Source organism: Natator depressus, chromosome 20 (genome assembly GCF_965152275.1).
Source record: "Natator depressus isolate rNatDep1 chromosome 20, rNatDep2.hap1, whole genome shotgun sequence".
In the NCBI taxonomy this organism is placed as follows: domain Eukaryota; kingdom Metazoa; phylum Chordata; order Testudines; family Cheloniidae; genus Natator; species Natator depressus.
The window spans coordinates 239,100-259,991 of NC_134253.1; the positions used below are offsets into that span (position 1 = coordinate 239,100).

At 52.4% G+C, this 20,892-nt stretch overlaps 1 protein-coding gene across 2 annotated transcripts in view; it reads left to right on the forward strand.

The window, feature by feature from the left end:
- Nucleotides 1-20,892, forward strand: part of ASIC1 (acid sensing ion channel subunit 1) — a 118,323-nt gene that overhangs the window by 83,354 nt on the left and 14,077 nt on the right. The window contains exons 1-2 of one of the 2 annotated variants that reach the window (XM_074935656.1): nt 6,584-7,216; nt 19,654-19,804. In XM_074935656.1, the coding sequence (XP_074791757.1) occupies nt 6,584-7,216; nt 19,654-19,804 (784 nt within the window). Of the gene's footprint in view, nt 1-6,583; nt 7,217-19,653; nt 19,805-20,892 lie in introns of those variants that run through there. The other variant, XM_074935657.1, reaches the window with a different exon arrangement.

Here is a 20,892-nt window from a genome sequence, read left to right on the forward strand (position 1 = left end):
TTGTACGGAGCTGTCCTGCTTCTTTCCTGGCCCCAAATGACCGGCAGGGGGCTGGCTCAGTGATTCCCATGATATGCCTCCTCCACCCCCTCCCACAGGGCACTGGCTCAGTGATCTGCACCTTGGAATGGAAGTGGCTCCAGAAGTGCAGACACAGGCACTTGGCCGGTGCAGCACCCAAGGTCTGCACTGGTTCTGTTTCCATGTCTATTTTTAACACTTCCCACATGCCCCCCCTCCCACTTACAAAAAAAAATGCCTTACCTGAAAAAGGGTAAAAATAACCCCTGATAAGGGAAGAGCTGGAAGGAGTTCAGAGATCCAGCCTTCTGCAGCTTAAATTAGGAACTCAGTCGCACATGCAGCCCAAGGCTCATGGAACACAGACTGGGGTTTGCAGCAACACCCTCCCCTGCAGGCCATGCGACTCTTGCTACACAGGCCCCAGGAAATATCTGCTGCACCACGTTGTACAGCACGTGTGCACGTGCCCAGAACACGCAGACAGAAATAGTGCAGCGCAGCGCATAGTAGATAATGGTATTCTCAGAGAACTGGTCTGGGGCGTGTGATTCAAGACAAGGATTCATGGGTCCTTAGATCTGGGCTGCAGCCCAGTGTGTGGATGTGGGCGGCAGCCTGGCATCATTTAGTTCCTAGCAGACACATAGCTGAAACAGTGGTTAGTTCAAGACAGAGCCCCTCACTGAGGGCCCAATCCTGCGTGGCAGCCAGAGCCTTCCATTGCCTTCTGCATGGGAGTCAAGGGTGCTCAGTACCCCACAGAGCCAGGCCTCACAAAGTATGTAGAAGCCCTCTACACCAACTTTCCACACAAAGATGGACTACAAGCCGTCAGGAACAGTATCCCCGATAATGTCACGGCAAACCTGGTGGCTTTGACTTTGTCCTCACCCATAACTATTTCATGTTTGGGGACAATGTATACCTTCAAATCAGCGGCACTGTCATGGGTACCTGCATGGCCCCACAGTATGCCAACATTTTTATGGCTGACTTAGAACAATGCTTCCTCAGCTCTCGTCCCCTAATGCCCCTACTCTACTTGCGCTATGTTGATGACCTCTTCATCATCTGGACCCATGGAAAAGAAGCCCTTGAGGAATTCCACCATGATTTCAACAATTTCCATCCCACCATCAACCTCAGCCTGGACCAGTCCACACAAGAGATCCACTTCCTGGACACTACGGTGCTAATAAGCGATGGTCACATAAACACCACCCTATACCGGAAACCTGCTGACCGCTATTCCTACCTACATGCCTCCAGCTTTCATCCAGACCACACCACATGATCCACCACATGTATCGTACAGCCAAGCTGTACGATACAACCTCATTTGCTCCAACCTCTCAGACAGAGACAAACACCTACAAGATCTCTATCAAGCATTCTTACAACTACAATACCCACCTGCTGAAGTGAAGAAACAGATTGACAGAGCCAGAAGAGTACCCAGAAGTCACCTACTACAGGACAGGCCCAACAAAGAAAATAACAGAACGCCACTAGCCATCACCTACAGACCCCAACTAAAACCTCTCCAACGCATCATCAAGGATCTACAACCTATCCTGAAGGACGACCCATCACTCTCACAGATCTTGGGAGACAGGCCAGTCCTTGCCTACAGACAGCCCCCCAACCTGAAGCAAATACTCATCAGCAACCACATACCACACAACAGAACCTCTAACCCAGGAACCTATCCTTGCAACAAAGCCCGTTGCCAACTGTGCCCACATATCTATTCAGGGGACACCATCACAGGGCCTAATCACATCAGCCACACTATCAGAGGCTCATTCACCTGCACATCTACCAACGTGATATATGCCATCATGTGCCAGCAATGCCCCTCTGCCATGTACATTGGTCAAACTGGACAGTCTCTACATAAAAGAATAAATGGACACAAATCAGACGTCAAGAATTATAACATTCAAAAACCAGTGGGAGAACACTTCAATCTCTCTGGTCACTCGATTACAGACCTCAAAGTTGCAATTCTTCAACAAAAAAACTTCAAAAACAGACTCCAGCAAGAGACTGCTGAATTGGAATTAATTTGCAAACTGGATACAATTAACTTAGGCTTGAATAGAGACTGGGAGTGGATGGGTCATTACTCAAAGTAAAACTATTTCCCCATGAGTGTATGGCAACACCCATTGTTTCATGGTCTCTAAGTATATAAATCTCCCCACTGTATTGTCCACTGAATGTATACGATGAAGTGAGCTGTAGCTCACGAAAGCTTATGCTCAAATAAATTTGTTAGTCTCTAAGGTGCCACAAGTACTCCTGTTCTTTTTACACTTCAGTAAAATGCACAGCTGGCCCATGTCAGCTGATGTGGGCTGCTGGACTCTACTATTGCCATGTGGACATTCTGGCTTGGGTCGCAGAGCCCGGGCTCCAGCCCAGTCCGAATGCCTGTATTACACCTTTGTAGCCCCATGAGCCTGAGTAAGCTGGCACAGGCCAGCCAGGGGCATTTAAACTCAGTATAGATACATCCGATGAGGAGCTGCAATGGACATGCTCTGGACCTAGCTTCGTCAGGATTCATCCAAGAGACAGACGCCTTGAAGTGTCATCTCCCAGCTGACAAGTTGTGCCAAGGTTAATGCAGGAGCTGACATTGCTCCCACCCCACCTGGGATGGGGACACTAATTAGGCAAGGGGGCACAGGTCCTGCCCTGCTGCCCTGTCTGGCTCGTTAGTGCTAAGAGCTTTTTAATTTCTGGAACCTGCCTTCAGAATATTTCTGCCATAAAGCCTGGCTAAGGTTTCAAGGGTCACCTTAGTGCTGCAGGCACTTGCCTTCCTGCTGGGCTTGGGTGTCAGCACTCTTCTTGTCTGGGGTAACCTGAGCCTAAGTGCTAAGTGAGCAAAGGGAGGGCAAGGGGATGGAGAAGGGTCAAAGAATAAAGCAAGAAGTGTGGGGGGAGGGCCATGAAACCTGCCTCTGGCCCCAGCTGCAGCAAGGCCTGGGCTGAGAGCCGCTTTTAGTAGATAGTGGAAGCTATATGCAGAGTCTGGGGGACATGGCTCACTGGGGCAGAGTCATCAGTGAAGTTACCCTAGGGGTGAGCTGGGCCTGTTGGGGCTAGCAGAAGAAGGTCACTCACCCCTGTGCAGTGCCCAGTGGAATCAGTGGGGTGGGGGTGGCATATGCCAGAGGAGAATTTGGCACATTGGGCTGGGATTGTGCCCAGTGCTTGAAAGGCATAGGACTGGGAACTGCGTGGGCCAGGTTTCCTGCAGGACCAGGTGAACCTCTTCTCTCTCCCCCACTCCCTCCCCCCCCCTTCCACTCAGTGCACACAAGGGGTGTGTGGGCAGTAAATCCAGTGCTGCCCAAGCAAGCAGTAAATCGCTGTGAGTTGTTTAAGCTGAGTAGAAAGTCTGGTTAATGGCTCCCACTGATGATGGAGTGCTTTCATTACAGCTTTGGCTCTCCAGTCCTCTTAAGGGAGTTCTCCTTTCAATTATTTACAAGAAAAGGCATTAAATCTTTACCCCTGCCCTGTTTGCAGGTGTTGGATTGTTCCATCCTCTGCAGCACCTCTCCTCCAACAGGCCTTTAAGGTTCTGTCCTGCTACGGCATCAGTGTCTCAGTGTGATGAGCCCAGTGCTTTGGGCAAGGCATGGCTGCTAGATAAAGAACATGTTCCACCCTGAGAGGACACCTACCTTTGGCATGGTAAAGCCCTTATCTCTGGTGGGTACTGAGCCCCAATTACCGTGGTGTCCAAGTGCTGCACCGCCTGTAACAGATCTATTCTCATGCTCCCTGGGGAGGCAGGGCATGGCTATGGTACAGCTCGGGGAGTGGGGCACAGAGAATCTGTGGCAGAGCTAAGAATTGAACTTGGGTTTTCTGAGTTCTAGGCCAGGGCTGTGACCACTGAGCCATCCTTTCTCCCCCCCAACATGTGCCCCCCACCCCACCCCACCTCACCCCCCAGGTCACAATCCCAGGCTGGTAAGGAAAGGGAATGGGTTGCTAGTACCTCCTTTCCCATCTCTGCCCCTTGGCCTTGGCAGCTATGCTTTGAGGGCAGGAATCCTGTGCTTATGAGTGGGGCAAACTGGAACCTAGCTCAGAGCTACTCAGAGGAAGTGCAGTCATGGTGGAATTAATTGCAAGAGTTTCTCATTTGTTTCTTTTCTTCCCCCTCAATGAGGCAGGTTGTCAAGTGTATAGTGGATGTCTCAGGAGATTGATGTAGCAGAAAAGAGAAGGGGTGGGACTTCAAAGCCAGAGGTCTCCCCAGGCTGCACTCTGAGGACCATGCCCAGCCAGTCTGGATCCCCTCTATCTCCCCTCTGCTGACCCACCTCTAGCACTGCCAGTGCCTGGTTAGGTCATCCCCAGGTAGGGCCTCCCCATGAGCAGTGGCTGCTGAACTGGCTCCAGCAATGGTGCAACCTGCTCAGGGTAAACTGGGGTCAAGGGGGAATCCCCTCCACATGCATCACTGGGAATAATGGGGAATCCCCATACCCACCACTGAGAACAGGGGAGATGCTGAATGCTGCACTCTCTTGAGTATCTGGCCCTAGGCTAGTCCATGGAAGAGCTGAGCTAGAGCCCAGCTCCCCCGACTCCCGCCTTAATGTTCTAAGTGTCACAGTTGGGGAAAGTGAGGCACAGAAGGAGATCTCTCTTTTCATAGACAGTGCTTGAGGGTGCAGCCCCCACACTCCCCTTGGCTGAATCCCTGTTTGTAGATGAGCCCTCTCTTAGGCCGAGCTCAGAGAATGGCAGCACTGACCAGATGTGTGTTCATGTTATACCAGACCCAAGGCTTTCATCACCATTCTCCCCCTTGCCATGGGGCTGGAGTAGAAAGTAGGACTGGGTTTCTGGGTGCAGGCCTCCCAGTGGGTGTGTTGAGTGGGTGTGCTGAGGACTTGACCCTCTTACCCAGATGCTAAGGAGGGGAGGCAGCCCATGAGCAGGGAAGCCAGAGGGATGAGCTGTGTCCACTTCATGCTGAGTTAACATCACCCAAACGGCCAGTTTCCCGGCCTGCTCTCTCAGGCCTGCAAGTGCTGCCTGTTTAGACATTTCCCATCCCTCTTGGGTTAGGCAGCCGCGACTGCGGTGCAAGAAACAGGCTGGAAATTACTCTGTGGCCACGTCAGACTCCTCTTCTAATGGTCTGAGTGCAGGGAAGGCAAACCACAGGCAAGGCTCTGCATGGGGGGAGGCACTGCCATGAGGTAGGCTGCAGATCAGAGTAAAAGGAGCTTCTTTCTCAGCTGGGCTATTGCAGCTTCCCTGGTGCCGGCTCTCCAGGTCCTGCTGCCACCCCCTTACAGCACAAGCACCTCAGTCCCTGCACTTTCTTCCCCATTCATTTTAGGATCCACTTTAATATTGCCCTCCAAGACTCATGGCAGCTGCCTCCTCGGCTCACCTAGCATCACCTTCTTCCTGCTTTTGGGTGGGGGGTGCCCCATACCCTGAGACTGTAGCAGATTTGGGAAGCCCCTGTGTACAGGGAAGGTCCAGGGCATGGTTGAGATGCTTTGTGTCCTGCAAGGGCAGCAGAAATCCAGCTTCCCAGCACAAGGCACCAACTTGATTGGTTTATGGCCAGAGGATTCTCTGTGGTATGAATCCCACACACTGTGGTTTGGGCTCTCTGGGTCCCGTATTCTCTGTAGTGTGAACTCCAGACATTGTGTTCTGGGCTCGGTGGGTCCTGTATTCTCTCTGGCTCTGGACACTTTTTGATAAACAGTTGTGAGGTGTTAGAACAGGGTGAGACATGGTGGGTTCGGGAAACAACCTGCCACTGGGAAGATGGGGCCTGGATGCATCGGACTCTCAGGGGCTGCCAGGCTGGACTGTGTCCCTCCCCCCGGCCCTCATCACCTCTTCCACCGGCTCCGAGGACAGGGAACGCTGATCAATTATTCAGCAGGCCCGGTCTCTGCTGGCCGGGCTGACTGCAGCACTGGGCTGTAGGACTCCGTGCTCACACACCCGCATGCAATCGTCCGGAGCTGGCAGCCACACAGGAGTGCTGCAACTCGGCTCAGAGCTCAGGGGGTCGGGAGCTCCCAACTTGTTAGCAAATTGAGCAGCGAAGCTTTTGGAGCCAGCAACACTTTTCTTCTTTGCCTTGCCAGCCACAATCCGGACCAGTTTCCTCTCGGGGCTGGGTGGGAGCCCTGCAGAACTCCCGTTCACTCGTCTTCCTCCCATCCCCTTCTCTCTCGCTTCTCCGACAATACCTCATTTGTCCCTTTCTCTCTTCCAAGCTCTTCTCTCTTCCCTTTTTCTCTCTGTGTCTCCACTTCTCCCTTTGCCACCCCCTGTCTCCATCTGGTCACTCTAATTTCCTCTCTCTCTCCCCCTCTCCTCCCTGCTTTTTCACTCAACTTTCCTTTCCCTCTGTCCTCCCTATCTCTCACTCCTGCTCTCATATCTTTCTTCCTTTGTCCCTCAAGAGGGCCAGACCAAAGCCCTTGAGGACCCCCTGGCCAGCAACGGAACAAGGAGGGGTGGGGAGGGGCAGGACCCCCCCTCCTGCAGGATGCCCATCCAGATATTCTGCACCATCTCCTTCTCCTCCAGCGAAGAGAGGCATGGAGACAGCGGGGCTATGGGGCGAGGAGACGACAGCGTGGACGAGATCCTTTATGGTCAGGAGGAGGATGAAGAGGAGGAGGAGAGGACGGCCACTGACATTGTGGCTTTTGCCCGCAGCTGCACGCTGCACGGAGCCAGCCACATCTTCATGGAGGACGGCTTCAGGGCGCGGCAGATGTTCTGGGCACTGGCCTTCCTGCTCTCCCTCTCCATGTTCCTCTACCAAGTGGCTGACCGCATCATCTACTACCTGGAGTACCACCATGTCACGCAGCTGGATGAGCAGAATAGCCCCAAGATGACCTTTCCAGCCATCACCTTCTGCAATATCAACCTCCTGCGGATTTCGCAGCTCAGCCAGGAGGACTGGCTCTACATTGCGCCCCTGGTGAAGCCCCTGGTGGCGTATGAGAGCACGGTGGAGCCGGGCTTCCCCCTGGCCCAGCTCAGCCCCGAGGCCTTTGAGCAGCCCCTGAACATGTACAACTTCTACAACCGCACCTGCCATCAGCTGGAGGACATGCTGCTGAGCTGCAGCTACCAAGGGGCTGAGTGTGGGCCAGAGGACTTCTCTGTGGTGAGTAAGCCCCACTCCTGCCAGGAGCTTTTGGCCCCTTCAGTAATGTGGGGAAGGACAAACCCAGCAGGGAGCCAAGGGGCAGCTTGGTCCCACAGCTGGTCTCTGTCCTTGGGCCTGTCCTGGCTAGCCTGTTTGTCTCTCAGCTGTGCCAGTATGGCAGGGTCCACGTGTTGATAAACAGCACTGGGCACCTGTTACCATGGGCATAGACCATGCCGTTCTGGGGCAAGGCAGTGCCATTGGGCTTTGGCAGGAACCTTGCCACCTGGGGAACCTGAACAGACACAAGGATCTGGCTGAGTGGTGTTTGCAGAATGGCGATTGGGACTCACTATGTTTATGGGGCTCAAATATCCCCAGACTTGCTCTTTGCTTAATTTCCACCATTAAGGAGCTCGTGCACCACAAGGAGACCTGGTCTTCAGTGCAGTTGTGGCCCCATAAATGGCTCCCTGCGGCATAGCGGACTGTTACAGCAGTTTTGCTCTTTCTCCTACCTCTATTGGAGCCCATGTGCCTTTGCTGTAACTCCCTCACTGGGGACTGACGCCTCATTCCCCCTCCACCACTACCAGTTCCATCAGGTCTGGTGCGGAGGAGGGACTGTCTGCCCCAGAGTGTGGGGTCTGCTAAGACAGATGTACTAGCTGCTAAGATGAGCATCTAGTTCTAAACTCTGGCAGCCAAGGGCCCTGGCTCAGGTTGGCCCTTCATATGTCTCATGCCACTCCCTTGGTGCTGTGACTCGTGCCAGCTGGGCCCGCAGGCTCCCCACGTGGCAGGCAAACTGCTTGCTGTAATTAAAATGCTCCATGTGTAACAGGCAGAAATCATGACCTGAACTAACAGTAAATGGGTTGGAGAGGTGGGGGAGGGATGCAGGAGAAGTGAAGGCAGGGAGCGATTGTCAGCTGCCTGACTGGAGCGAGTTCGATGACTGAAATGTTATTTCTCTTTATCAGCTGCCTGGTGTCAGCTGGCAGGGAGGCATCCCTGTGGAATGCCCCAGTGTTGATGCCCCAGAGGTAGCAGGCAGGGAGCGCTGGGTCCGGGGCTCTATAGAAGCAGGGCTGTTAATGCCGCAGTGGTGGCTGGCAGGAAGTGTTGGGTCCAGGGCCATATAGGAGCAGGGCTGTTGATGTCCCAGGGGTGGCTGGCAGGGAGCATCATGTAGGGGGCCCTGTAGAAGTGGGGAGCCTATGGCCTGAGAATCACAACACTTACAGTTTCCAAAGGCAGAAGTTCAGAAGGACCAACTGGTATCAGAAGATACCCAGAGCCTTTCCTCAGGGATTCCTGGGCCCCATCCCACCAGGCTGGCGGGGACTGGAAGCCACCCCCTGCCCGTCTCTCTGTGGAGGGAGTGCCTACAGGGCTATCTCCTGTCATCTCTCTCTATAGGACTGCCATGGGGAAACATCTCCCTCCTCCCACCTTTCTATAGGCCGTCCATTGGGGATACGGCGTCTCAGCCCCTCAGGCTCCCACTGGAGTCAGGCTTCCTCCCATGGCTGCAGCACGGGGGCTGGGCTCCTTCAGCGTGTTCTTGTGCCAGTGCAGATACAATCAGCAGTAACAGGCTAGGCTGTGTCCAAACACAATCAGTGGGGTGGATGAGAGGCACTTTCTCATGTGCTCAGTCGGGGACAGTTGGATATTTCAGCATATGGAAGCTCTGTCTTTGCAGCAGCCTCAGGGTCTCATGGGCATCCAGCTCTGGGGTGCGCTAAGATGGCCCCACCCACAGAGGGACTGGGAAACTGGGACTCAGTCCTGGAGAAAATCAGTGTGTGTGAGTGTCTCTGCACCCCACTGCCCTCTGCTGGCTGGAATCAGAGCAGCTCAGCTGTGTGTCATCGTCCCTATATTAATAACAGTGAATGGAGAGTTTCCTTTAGCTTGGGTGCCCAGGTCTGTGCTTTTAAAGAAGAAGGTCCTGAGATTCTATCCCTGCAAACAACCACAATCAACTTCTTGGTCGGGCTGTGGGATGCAGCCAAGGCTCCATGTACTGGGCGGTTCCTGGGTCCGAAATCCTACCACAGATCCCTGGCTTCTCTGGGAAAGACAGGAGATTCAGAATTGTAGGGACATAAATGTCACACTCAGTGCAGCAGTCCCTACCCTCCCACACCCCAGGCAGCACGCCCCGCCCCTGCCCTGAACAACAGGCTCCGCACAGTCCCTTGGGGATTTATGTGTCTGTTAATTTCACCCTTCTCCCCATGAACTGACTGTATGTAACTGCATCACAGATGTTGTTGGGATGGGGAGGCCAGAGGTCTTGGGATCCAAGGAGGGGGCAGTTGGGGGGTTTGGCATAGGGAGACTGGGGTGGGGCAGTTTGGAATTTTGGGATTACCACATTCGCTAAATGCTGCTACTAAATCTACCAGCAATTAAATTGTTAACCATGCTGCCATTTCAGCAGACATCATTACGTTTCAGAGTTAACCCACCTATTGCGCTGAATGGGATCACTCACGCCTCTCAGTGCTGCTGTTCTCTTTGCAGGCTCTGGCAGGTGTCGCTGATTCCTTTCCTTGATTCCTTTCCAACCAGAAAGGCTAGAAACATTTTTGTTGTTCTTGTTTTTAAACAGTGAAATCTTTGCCTCTCAAAGCCAGGCAAATTCTGGGCGCGGCGGGTGTTGTGGGGACAGTGAGCAGAGACATGGGGTCTCAGCACCCAGAGCCATTGCCACTGAGGCAAGCTGCTTGACTTTGGTTTGGATTTACTCATGCGTGGAGGTTTCTCTTTTGTTCCCAGGGGCCTACATGTCTCTGTCCTGGCTATGAACCTGCTCCTTGCCATCTGGAATAGTTTTTTAAATGCCTTTGCCTCCCTGTTCACCTCTCACAAACTGCTTCCCATTTAGCCATGCTGCATGTGCCCGAACGCTCCCCTTCCATTGGCCAAGCAGATACTTGAGATGGCTGGTCGATAGCTCAGCCTCCTGGGCACGTGGCCGGGAGAGGCAGACACTGATACGCTCGCTAGGAGTTCAGGCAGAGACAAAGAGGACAAGGGAGGGGTAGTTTTGAGGACAGCTTTGCCCAGCAATCCTCGGTGGGCGAACCTAAGAGTTACGCAGCCTGGAAGCTGGAGGGAGAGGGGGCATCTGTGACTTGATGCAAGTTATGGTGGGAGTTCACTAGATGGCGCTGGAACATCCTGTGTGTTCCCTCTGTGTTAGTGTGATCCTATGAAGCATGGTCCTTGTGGCCCCTTTTGGAGCTGGGTACCAGGAAAGCAGGGACTTGGGACTGGTGTTATCCCAGGGAATGCAGGGGGAGTTTGGCTGCGAGTGCCAGTTGGGGATATGGTATGTGCTGGGGGTGCTGGAGAGTCTGGCATCTGGGAGCAGGGGTTAGAGCAGAGGTGCTGGATTGAGGTGAGGTGTTGGAGGAGCAGGGATTAGAGCAGGGGTGCTGGATTGAGGTGAGGGTGTTGGAGGAGCAGGGATTAGAGCAGGGGTGCTGGATTGAGGTGAGGGTGTTGGAGGAGCAGGGATTAGAGCAGGGGTGCTGGATTGAGGTGAGGTGTTGGAGGAGCAGGGGTCAGAGCAGAGGTGCTGGATTGAAGTGGGGGTGTTGGAGCATCTGGGAACAGGGATTAGAGCAGGGTCGCTGGATTGAGGTGAGGGTGTTGGAGGAGCAGGGACTGGAGCAAGGGTGCTGGATTGAAGTGGGGATTTGGAATCAGGGATTAGAGCTTTCCTGGCTCCAACTATGCGCTGAGCAGAGGTCTCAGCAGAGTTGCCCTCAGCAATACCCAGATCCTTTTTAGAGCCCTGGGTTTCCTGAGGAGTTCAAATCTCCCCGCCAGTGTGTGTTACTTTGCATTTGTGGGACTCACATCTGAGACTGAAGGCTAAGCTTCCTATGATGATCCCTCCTTCATGAGGCAACCTGGAGCCAGCAAGCGGGAAGTTGCTGCCCAAGGAGGCTGCAGACAGGATCCCTCCTTCCTCCCTGGAGTTTCTGGCTGCATGCTGGGCTCCCAGAGAGCCTTGCCTGGCCACTGCATCTGTAGAAATCCTGCATACAACTCCCAGACTGTGGGAACAAGTCCTGGTCAAATGGAGCTTCACAGGGAATGGGGTTGGTTCTGTTGTATGCACAGAACCGTCCTTCACCTACCAATTGGGCCCTCAGCATCTCTCTGGATCTTTGGACTGCAGAAACTGCATGTACCCACTGTGATCACCAGGTGGTAGCACTGTCCCAAAAGCCAGCCCCACCACCACCAAGCCAGGAGATATGAAGAGCTCTTGGGGCTGTTCACAGAGGCTGGGAAGGAATCTGAGAGCAGAGATGGTTCAGCAGAGCTCTGGCAAGGCAACGATGGACTAAGCCATTTCTATCTTCCCAAGGACATTGTCACCATGGCGAGCGCAGCCTTTGTCCTTCATTGTCTGGACTACTACGAGCTGGACCCCCGTCTGTGACATCCGTGCGTCAAACCCCCTTCCCTATGATCCTCTGCGAGCCAGCTGAAACCTCACTTCATGAACAGGATAGGCCTGATGCTGGGGCGTAGCGCTGACAACCATGGCACCGGGAGGCTGGAGGTGAGGGCCACTCAAGCTACGGGAAAGTTGGGCATCTCCTGGAGATTGATGTGGGGCAGAGGGCAGGGAGCCCTGTCTCCGGGCCTCTTGCACTTACTGTGCACTGATCCCTGTCGCTGCTTGGCTTTGTTTAGGGCACAGATGCAGCCCTGGAGTAAGTAAGCAGCAAGTCTGCTCTGCTCAGGGCAGGGTTTTGTTCGGTCTTGTCTCCACCCCCTCCTCCCCCCGTCTATCTCTGTATCACTATCATACAGAGTCTGTGTGCATGTGTGCTTCTCTCTTTCTCTCTCTCTCTCTCTGATACATCATCTTTCCTCCCCCGCGCACACACTCACCCAGGTCAGAGGCAAGAAACCGCGCCAGTCCCTCCTTCCCTCTCTGCCTTCCCAGGTGGATGTAGGGAACCTGGGAGAGGTGCAGTCACTTGCTATGATTCACCTCTGCTGCCTGTGGCACCCCGAGCCTGGGAGCCAGCGTGGTGGAAGCTCCTGCCCAAGGAGGCTGCAGGCAGGGTCCCAAGTATCTGCCTCTCCCAGAGAAAGGGAGACAGGGGCTTGCTCTGGAGTAGCAGATGTGGCATGACAGCAGGGTTACCTGGAGACACAGCTGCCTCCAGACCCCATGCTCCAGGGGCTCCTTCTGCACTTTGCCTGGGAGGAAAGCAGTGAGCCGTCTGCAGAGAGCAAGTGCGGAAGGAACACAGAAAAAGGGATGCTGGAAAGGCAGAGCCAGGCATAAGAGAGGAAAGGAGGGGAGATCCTGCTTCAGGTTTGGACTTTCCCAACCCAAAACATTGCCTCTTGTTCCTCTCCGCCTTCCTGCCTCTTTCACATTCCCTCCTTTCCCTGAGGGGCTCCCAGGGGGTATGGGAACCAGGCTGGGGTGGACATAGCATGCATCCAGCTGTCAGGGACTGAGGCTCCCTGCAGGACTTTCCCATGTCTTCTTGGACCAGACCAAGTTCCATCATGGGCTGTGGTTCATCTTGTCATGCCTGCGCTGGGGGCTGGCTTTCCTGGCCTCACTGGCCCTGCTGCTTACCTAGTCGTCTAACTGCATCCGCTAACTGCTCTCGTTGCCCATGAACACCAGGAGGTTCAGGAATATGAGCGAAGAACAAAGGAAAGCCTCACAGCTTCAGAACAACTCATGCAGCATGGGATCCAGCACTGAAAGGGCAGGTTGGTGTAGCGGTCCAGCATTGATGGCAGGGAGTGGGGAATAGTGGTTACAGCATGAGGTACTGGTAGCCCAGACCCCTGGTTCTATCCCCACCGCTTGGAGGGGTTTGGGGTCTAATGGGTAGAGCATAGGGGTCTGGGGTCCAGTTCTGGATGGGGCTATGGGTTAGGAGCCATGATTCTATTCCCTGCTCTGCTTCCTTTTCTGTAAAAAGAAAAGGAGGACTTGTGGCACCTTAAAGACTAACAAATTTATTTGAGCATAAGCTTTCGTGAGCTACAGCTCACTTCATCGGATGCATTCATGTCCCCTGCCTTCCCTGGGCCTGTTTCCCCTCTGAGCAATGGGGAGAGGTGTGCCCTGCTCTATGCAGGAAGGGTGGTGAGGCTCCTAAATGTTTGCAAACCACTTTTCATTCCTTCCATAAAAGCCACTGGAAAGAGAGCCTCAGTCTCATTCCCTCTGTTCCTCCTTATATCCATTACCTGTCCACGCCTCTAATGGGGCCATTAGCCAAGTGTCTGCAAAGGAAACATTAACAAGCCAAATGTAACTGAGAGCTGGCTGGGGCATGTCACCTCTGGACAGGGGTCCTGCCTGCAGTGCCTGGGTTTGAGCAGGTTTCAGTGGATTTGTCCTTAGAGTCTAATGCGGCTGGATCCCTGGGGCTTTTCCCATCCTTGAATTCTATGACTGGCAGAGCTGAGCCCCCGCCCCGCATCCCATCCTGAGACATGGAGGACCTTCCCTATGGGGTTCGGGGGAGGGCAAATGGACATGGGCTGCATAGCAAGATAGAGACTGGCAGAGAGGGGTTGTTGGGCTAGTGGGCGAGGGCAATATCAGGGAGGGCTCCTGTGACACATGGCTAGAAAGAGTTAAACATCCTGCAAAATAAAAACCCTCAAAAGACATGTGGAGGGATAATGTTTGTGTTTGTTTGTATTTACATAGGTATGAGTAGGGTGGACAGTGTAATCAGCAGTCCCTGTCTATGCTGTATTCTGATAATTCAGAGATCAAAGAACATCCTAGCACTTAAATGAATTGTAAACATGAGATATCTCTGTATTCATCTCTCTTTGAAATGTATAGCAAATAATCTGTGAATGGTGGAAGAACAAGCAAATTGTCTTATGTTAATTCTATAGCTAAGTACCAGTGATGGACCTCCTTCAAAGTCATCCTAATTACTTTTTGTTCCTGGAGAAACTCCCAACTTGTCAAAGAGGACATGAAATTGTATAAAAGATCCTTGGGTCCTGATTCTGTCATCTCAGCTCTGCTTGAGGCGTCATACAGGGGAAGCTTAGGCCATAAGGACTGAGATCCCAGTCCTAAACTGGAACACCCTGCAATGATATTGGACTATAACCTATGAACTATTTCTGAAAGAACTCTTTGCAACTACAAAGCTCACCATCTCTGCTATGAATCTGAATCTTAAGAACTGAACGCATGTCTGTGTGTATATCGATCTTTTAACGATACTCCCTCTCTCTGTTGTTTTTTAATAAATTTTAGTTTAGTTAATAAGAATTGACTGTAGCATGTATTTGGGTAAGATCTGGACTATTCAATAACCTGGGAGGTAATGTGTTCAATCCTTTGGGATTGGTAGAACCTTTTCTTTTATATGATGAAATAAGATTTCCAGGAATCTTCATCATATTTGACTTAGGTGCCTGGATGGAGGCCTGAGTCTGGATCACTTTAAGGGAACTGTGTTGTTTGGACTTTTGAGTAACCAATAAGGTAATAAAGAAGCTTGCTTGGTAAATCTAAGTATTGGAATATGGACCAGCTTTACGGGGATTGTCTGCCCCTATTCTTTGTAGTTCGCCCTAATTGAGTGATCATAGCTGGCCCCTACTGGGACACACTGGTCACAGCTACAGTCTCCCATGGAGGAGCCCCATCACTTGGCACGTTGGAAACGAAGGCTGGAGAAAGCCCTAGCAGTGCCTGTCCTGCACCACTGTGGGGTCTCACAGGTCTTGTCCATGCCTGATTAACTCCCTTCCTTGGAAGCCCCTTAGCTTTGAATTGATCTCAACACATTGCCACTCCTCTTGCTCCCCATCTCTGTTTTGATGGGACCTCTGCTGCCCTTTCTGGAAGCTCCTGGTGACATTAGCTGAAGAATGGTACTGGCTTTGTCTCTGCTGCCTTGCTTCCTGGGGACAGGGCTGGTGGAGGAGGAAAGCCCTGAGTCCCAGGAGTGAAAGAATCCCACCTGGGACATAACATGAAGGGAGATGGGGAGTGCCCGGCTGCTGAGGAAGAGATGAATGCAATTGTGGTGGGAGGAGGAGAGGAGCCCTGGGGAGATAAATAGGGGTTATGGCAAATGCATACTGAGGAGGGAGCAGAGGGACACAGGAGCCCCCCATGGGGGCAGGGTCCCCAGGGAATGCCCTGGACAGTGATGTGAGCCCAGATGCTGTTTGGGGTGGGAGCTGTCTGTGATGCTGAAGTGACTGGGACAAAAGCTGACCCACAAAGGCCTGATACTGAGAGGCACTGAATTCCCACTGAAGTTAATAGGGCTCAGGGGCCGAGCGAGACAGTTTAGCCTGGAGACCATCCCGCGTCACTGCTTCCAGGATTTTGAGTGTAGAGACCTCGACCTGCTTAGTCCCATGGCCAAACACACTGGAAAATTCATGCCAAAATTTGGAAATTTATTTATCAGGGTTCACAGGAGAAAAGGTATCAGAACAAGATACAAGTATTTTGGAATCACAACTGAGTGGTTATGCAGAACAAACATAATCAGAACCTATCCAGTCCCTTTCTCAGAGAGAGAGATTGGTTAGAATCTCTTTATTTTGTCAGACAATCCTTGGTGGGAAAGAAAGGGCTAGGTCTGCTGTCCAGTTCTGAGTTATGGACTTTCCCTGCTTTGACGAAACAGACAGACACGGGGAAAGGGTGCCAGCAGGAACCAAAGTCTCACAGCCCAGGTGGTGGTGGAGAGTTAGCCAGAGCTGGTGGAGGTGGCACTGCCATCTGGGTCCCCCTCTCTGGTCAGGACATCGTCGGGTCAGGATGGCAAAGGCCAAAGAGTGTCACGGTCAATGCTGAGGTCCTAGGAGATGGTGAAGATGGTAGCCATAATGGTAAAGGTCCCTCTTGCAGTCCACCCATCTTGCAGCCAGACAGCCAGCTTGATAGACCCCACAAAGGTTTTTTAAGGACCCCCAAAAGGGAATAATGGGTGGAATAGCCCATCCCCTCATTACTGTGTTCACCAGTTAAGCCTAATTTCTGACACACCAATTTTTGTCCATTGATTTCCAGTCCCACACATCTCTTGTTTAGCACATGTGTTTTTAACACAATCCTGGGGCAATCTCAGTTGACCTTTTGGTTTGCACTAGTCCAGTTTGTTGTCTCCTTTTGCACCTTTTCCCATTAATGTTGGATAGCAGCGATGGGACAAGTTTATAACTTTCCCACAGTTGAGCTCACAATTGGGGTAGGATTATCAGGCCCCAGTTATTACAACAGACCCTGAATGGTACCCCTGCAGTGGGGGTGGGGGAGTCCCTAATCAGTGACCCCATGATATGGGATGAGTATCCAGGAGGCGTACCTGATTGGTGACCCTGCAGTGGGGGGGTATGTGAGGGGTAGGTTGGTGACTCTGTGATGGGGGGGAATATCCCCAACTGGTGACCCTGCAATGAGGGATAAATCATAGAATCATAGAACAACAGAGTTGGAAGGGACCTCTGGAGGCCCTCTAGTCCAACCCCCTGCCCAGAGCAGGACCAACCCCAAATAAATCATCCCAGCCAGGGCTTTGTCAAGCCTGACCTTAAAAACTTCTAAGGAAGGGGATTCCACCACCTCCCTAGGTAACGCATTCCAGTGTTTTACCACCCTCCTAGTGAAAAAGTTTTTCCTAATATCCAACCTAAATCTTCTCCAGTGCAACTTGAGACCATTACTCCTTGTACTGTCATCTGCTATCACTGAGAATAGTCTAGATCCATCCTCTTTGGATCCACCTTTCAGGTAGTTAAAAGCAGCTATCAAATCCCACCACCATTCTTCTCTTCCGTAGACTAAACAATCCCAGTTCCCTCAGCCGCTCCTCATAAGTCATGTGTTCCAGACCCCTAATCATTTTTGTTGCCCTTCGCTGGACTCTCTCCAATTTCTCCACATCCTTCTTGTAGTGTGGGGCCCAAAACTGGACACAGTACTCCAGATGAGGCCTCACCAGTGTCGAATAGAGGGGAACGATCACGTCCCTTGATCTGCTGGCTATGCCCCTACTTATACACCCCAAAATGCCATTGGCCTTCTTGGCAACAAGGGCACACTGCTGACTCATATCCAGCTTCTCATCCACTGTCACCCCTAGGTCCTTCTCTGCAGAACTGCTGCCTAGCCATTCGGTCCCTAGTCTGTAGCGGTGCATTGGATTCTTCCGTCCTAAGTGCAGGACTCTGCACTTGTCCTTGTTGAACTTCATCAGATTTCTTTTGGTCCAATCCTCCAATTTGTCTAGGTCCCTCTGTATCCTATCCCTTCCCTCCAGCGTATCTACCACTCCTCCCAGTTTAGTGTCATCCGCAAACTTGCTGAGGGTGCAATCCACACCATCCTCCAGATCATTAATGAAGATATTGAACAAAACCGGCCCCAGGACCGACCCTTGGGGCACTCCGCTAGATACCGGCTGCCAACTAGACATGGAGCCATTGATCACTACCCGTTGAGCCCGACAATCTAGCCAACTTTCTACCCACCTTGTAGTGCATTCATCCAGCCCATACTTCTTTAACTTGCTGACAAGAATACTGTGGGAGACTGTGTCAAAAGCTTTGCTAAAGTCGAGGAACAACACGTCCACTGCTTTCCCTTCATCCACAGAACCAGTTATCTCATCATAGAAGGCAATTAGATTAGTCAGGCATGACTTTCCCTTGGTAAATCCATGCTGATTGTTCCTGATCACTTTCCTCTCGTCTAAGTGCTTCAGAATTGATTCCTTGAGGACATGCTCCATGATTTTTCCGGGGACTGAGGTGAGGCTGACCGGCCTGAAGTTCCCAGGATCCTCCTTCTTCCCTTTTTTAAAGATTGGCACTACATTAGCCTTTTTCCAGTCTTCCGGGACTTCCCCCGATCGCCATGAGTTTTCAAAGATAATGGCCAATGGCTCTGCAATCACATCTGCCAACTCCTTTAGCACTCTCGGATGCAACGCATCTGGCCCCATGGACTTGTGCACGTCCAGTTTTTCTAAATAGTCCCGAACCACTTCTTTTTCCACAGAGGGCTGGCCACCTCCTCCCCAAGCTGTGCTGCCCAGTGCAGTAGTCTGGGAGCTGACCTTGTTCTTGAAGACAGAGGCAAAAAAAGCATCGAGTACATTAGCTTTTTCCACATCCTCTGTCTCTAGGTTGCCTCCCTCATTCAGTAAGGGGCCCACACTTTCCTTGGCTTTCTTCTTATTGCCAACATACCTGAAGAAACCCTTCTTGTTACTCTTAACATCCCTCGCTAGCTGCAACTCCAGGTGTGATTTAGCCTTCCTGATTTCATTCCTACATGCCCAAGCAATATTTATATAGTCATCCCTGGTCATTTGTCCAATCTTCCACTTCTTGTAAGCCTCTTTTTTGTGTTCAGGATCAGCAAGGATTTCACCGTTAAGCCAAGCTGGTCACCTGCCATATTTACTATTCTTTCTACACATTGGGATGGTTTGTCCCTGTAACCTCAATAAGGATTCTTTAAAATACAGCTAGCAATCCTGGACTCCTTTCCCCCTCATGTTATTCTCCCAGGGGATCTTGCCCATCAGTTCCCTGAGGGAGTCAAAGTCTGCTTTTCTGAAGTCCAGGGTCTGTATTCTGCTGCTCTCCTTTCTTCCTTGTGTCAGGATCCTGAACTCGACCATCTCATGGTCACTGCCTCCCCGGTTCCCATCCACTTTTGCTTCCCCCACTAATTCTTCCCGGTTTGTGAGCAGCAGCTCAAGAAGAGCTCCGCCCCTAGTTGGTTCCTCCAGCACTTGCACCAGGAAATTGTCCCCTACACTTTCCAAAAACTTCCTGGATTGTCTGTGCACCACTGTATTGCTCTCCCAGCAGATATCAGGATGATTGAAGTCACCCATGAGAACCAGGGCGTGTGATTTAGTAGCTTCTGCGAGTTGCCGGAAGAAAGCCTCGTCCACCTCATCCCCCTGGTCCGGTGGTCTATAGCAGACTCCCACCACAACATCACCCTTGTTGCTCACGCTTCTAAACTTAATCCAGAGACTCTCAGGTTTTTCTGCAGTTTCATACTTGAGCTCTGAGTATGCATGGGGGTGGGGCAGTGTCCCCAGTTGGTGACCTTGTGATGGGAGGTGAGTATCCGTGGGGGTGGGGCAGTGTCCCTGGTTGGTGACCTTGCAATGGGAGGTGAGGATGCATGGTGGGGGGTGTCCCCAGTTGGTAACCTTACAATGGGAAGTGAACATGCCGGAGGTGGGGGTGTTGAGCTCCAATCAGTGACCCTGTCTTTGTCACTCCCTGATGCACTGACTGGCTGGGCACAAGTCAATGTGTTTGGTCCCCGCAGAGCTGACTTAGCACCCAGCCTGGTGGTAGGGTCTAGCATCAGCCCACCAGCTCTGTGTCTAACTGTGCCCTCCCATCTCTGTCCCCCTCAGGTCTTCACACGCTACGGCAAGTGTTACACATTCAACTCCGGACAGGATGGGAAGCCCCGGCGCATCACCATGAAGGGCGGCACCGGCAATGGCCTGGAAATCATGCTGGACATTCAGCAAGACGAGTACCTGCCTGTCTGGGGGGATTCAGGTAACAGGACCTGTATCCTTGGCCTCCAGCAGCAGCTGCACTAGCTGGAGCAGCTGTGTCTGCAAATCCCTCCCTGCCCCATGCGGAGATGGGCACCTCTGCTTCTACACCCAGAGCACTTTGCCCCAGTCCGATGGTGGGCCATCTCCACTCCCTTGATACCTGCCCATTCAACCTCCTGCCTCTCGGCCAGACCTCACTCTGCTCACGCCTCCCCTTCTGTGTCTCCTGCACAAGCTGTATTTCCATGGCAGCTCTTCATGGCTTGTTGTTCACAGTGCATGGGGGGCCTGGCCTGGTTTGGGGCGCCCAGCTTGGCACAGCAGTGTCCATCTGAAGCCTCTGAGCACCACCAGCAATAATAACGCCTGGGGAGGAGGGTCAGACAGGCCTGGAGAAGGGACATGCGCAGTCACTTGCTTGCAGCCGGTTCCCAGGAGGCAGCCATAGCCCCATAAAGGCCCATGCGTTGTCTCCCTGGAGCTGGGCCCTTGCCATGCCCTGTCTCCAGTAGCCCCAACCCCCATGACCCTACCCCGAGGCTCCCATCTTCTCAGGTCCTCCCATTTTTCTTGCTGTCAATCTATTTTTCTCCTCCTTTTTTCTTACCTCAATTATTAGCTATGGCAACTGCCTGCCAGTTTAAATTAAGTAGCACTTGTCTATAAATAGTTCCACCCACTTCCCTGCTGCTCTCCCAGGGCCATGGAGCGGGAGGGTGGTGGGGAAGAAGAGAGTGGGAACAGAGGGACGGGGAGGGAGGGAAAGCAGACAGAAGGAAGGAAGGCATGTGGGTGGGAGGGTGGCACATGCAATAAACCCGAGGAGCCCCAGTCCCTACCCCCACTGAGCCTGAAACAACATTACACTGTATGGTACAGTGAGCAGGGGGGGAAGGGAGGAGCCTGCAGAGCAGGGATGGGGCTGTGGACTATGGGAGGGGTTATACAGTGGAGAGGGAAGGGGCACAGAATTCTTCCTCAGGACAGACACTGGAGAGATTGTCATGTAGGTGATAGACACACACACAAACACACACACTGCAAAGCTGGGTGGAGGAGAGAGTATGTCTGAGAACAGCCCCAGAC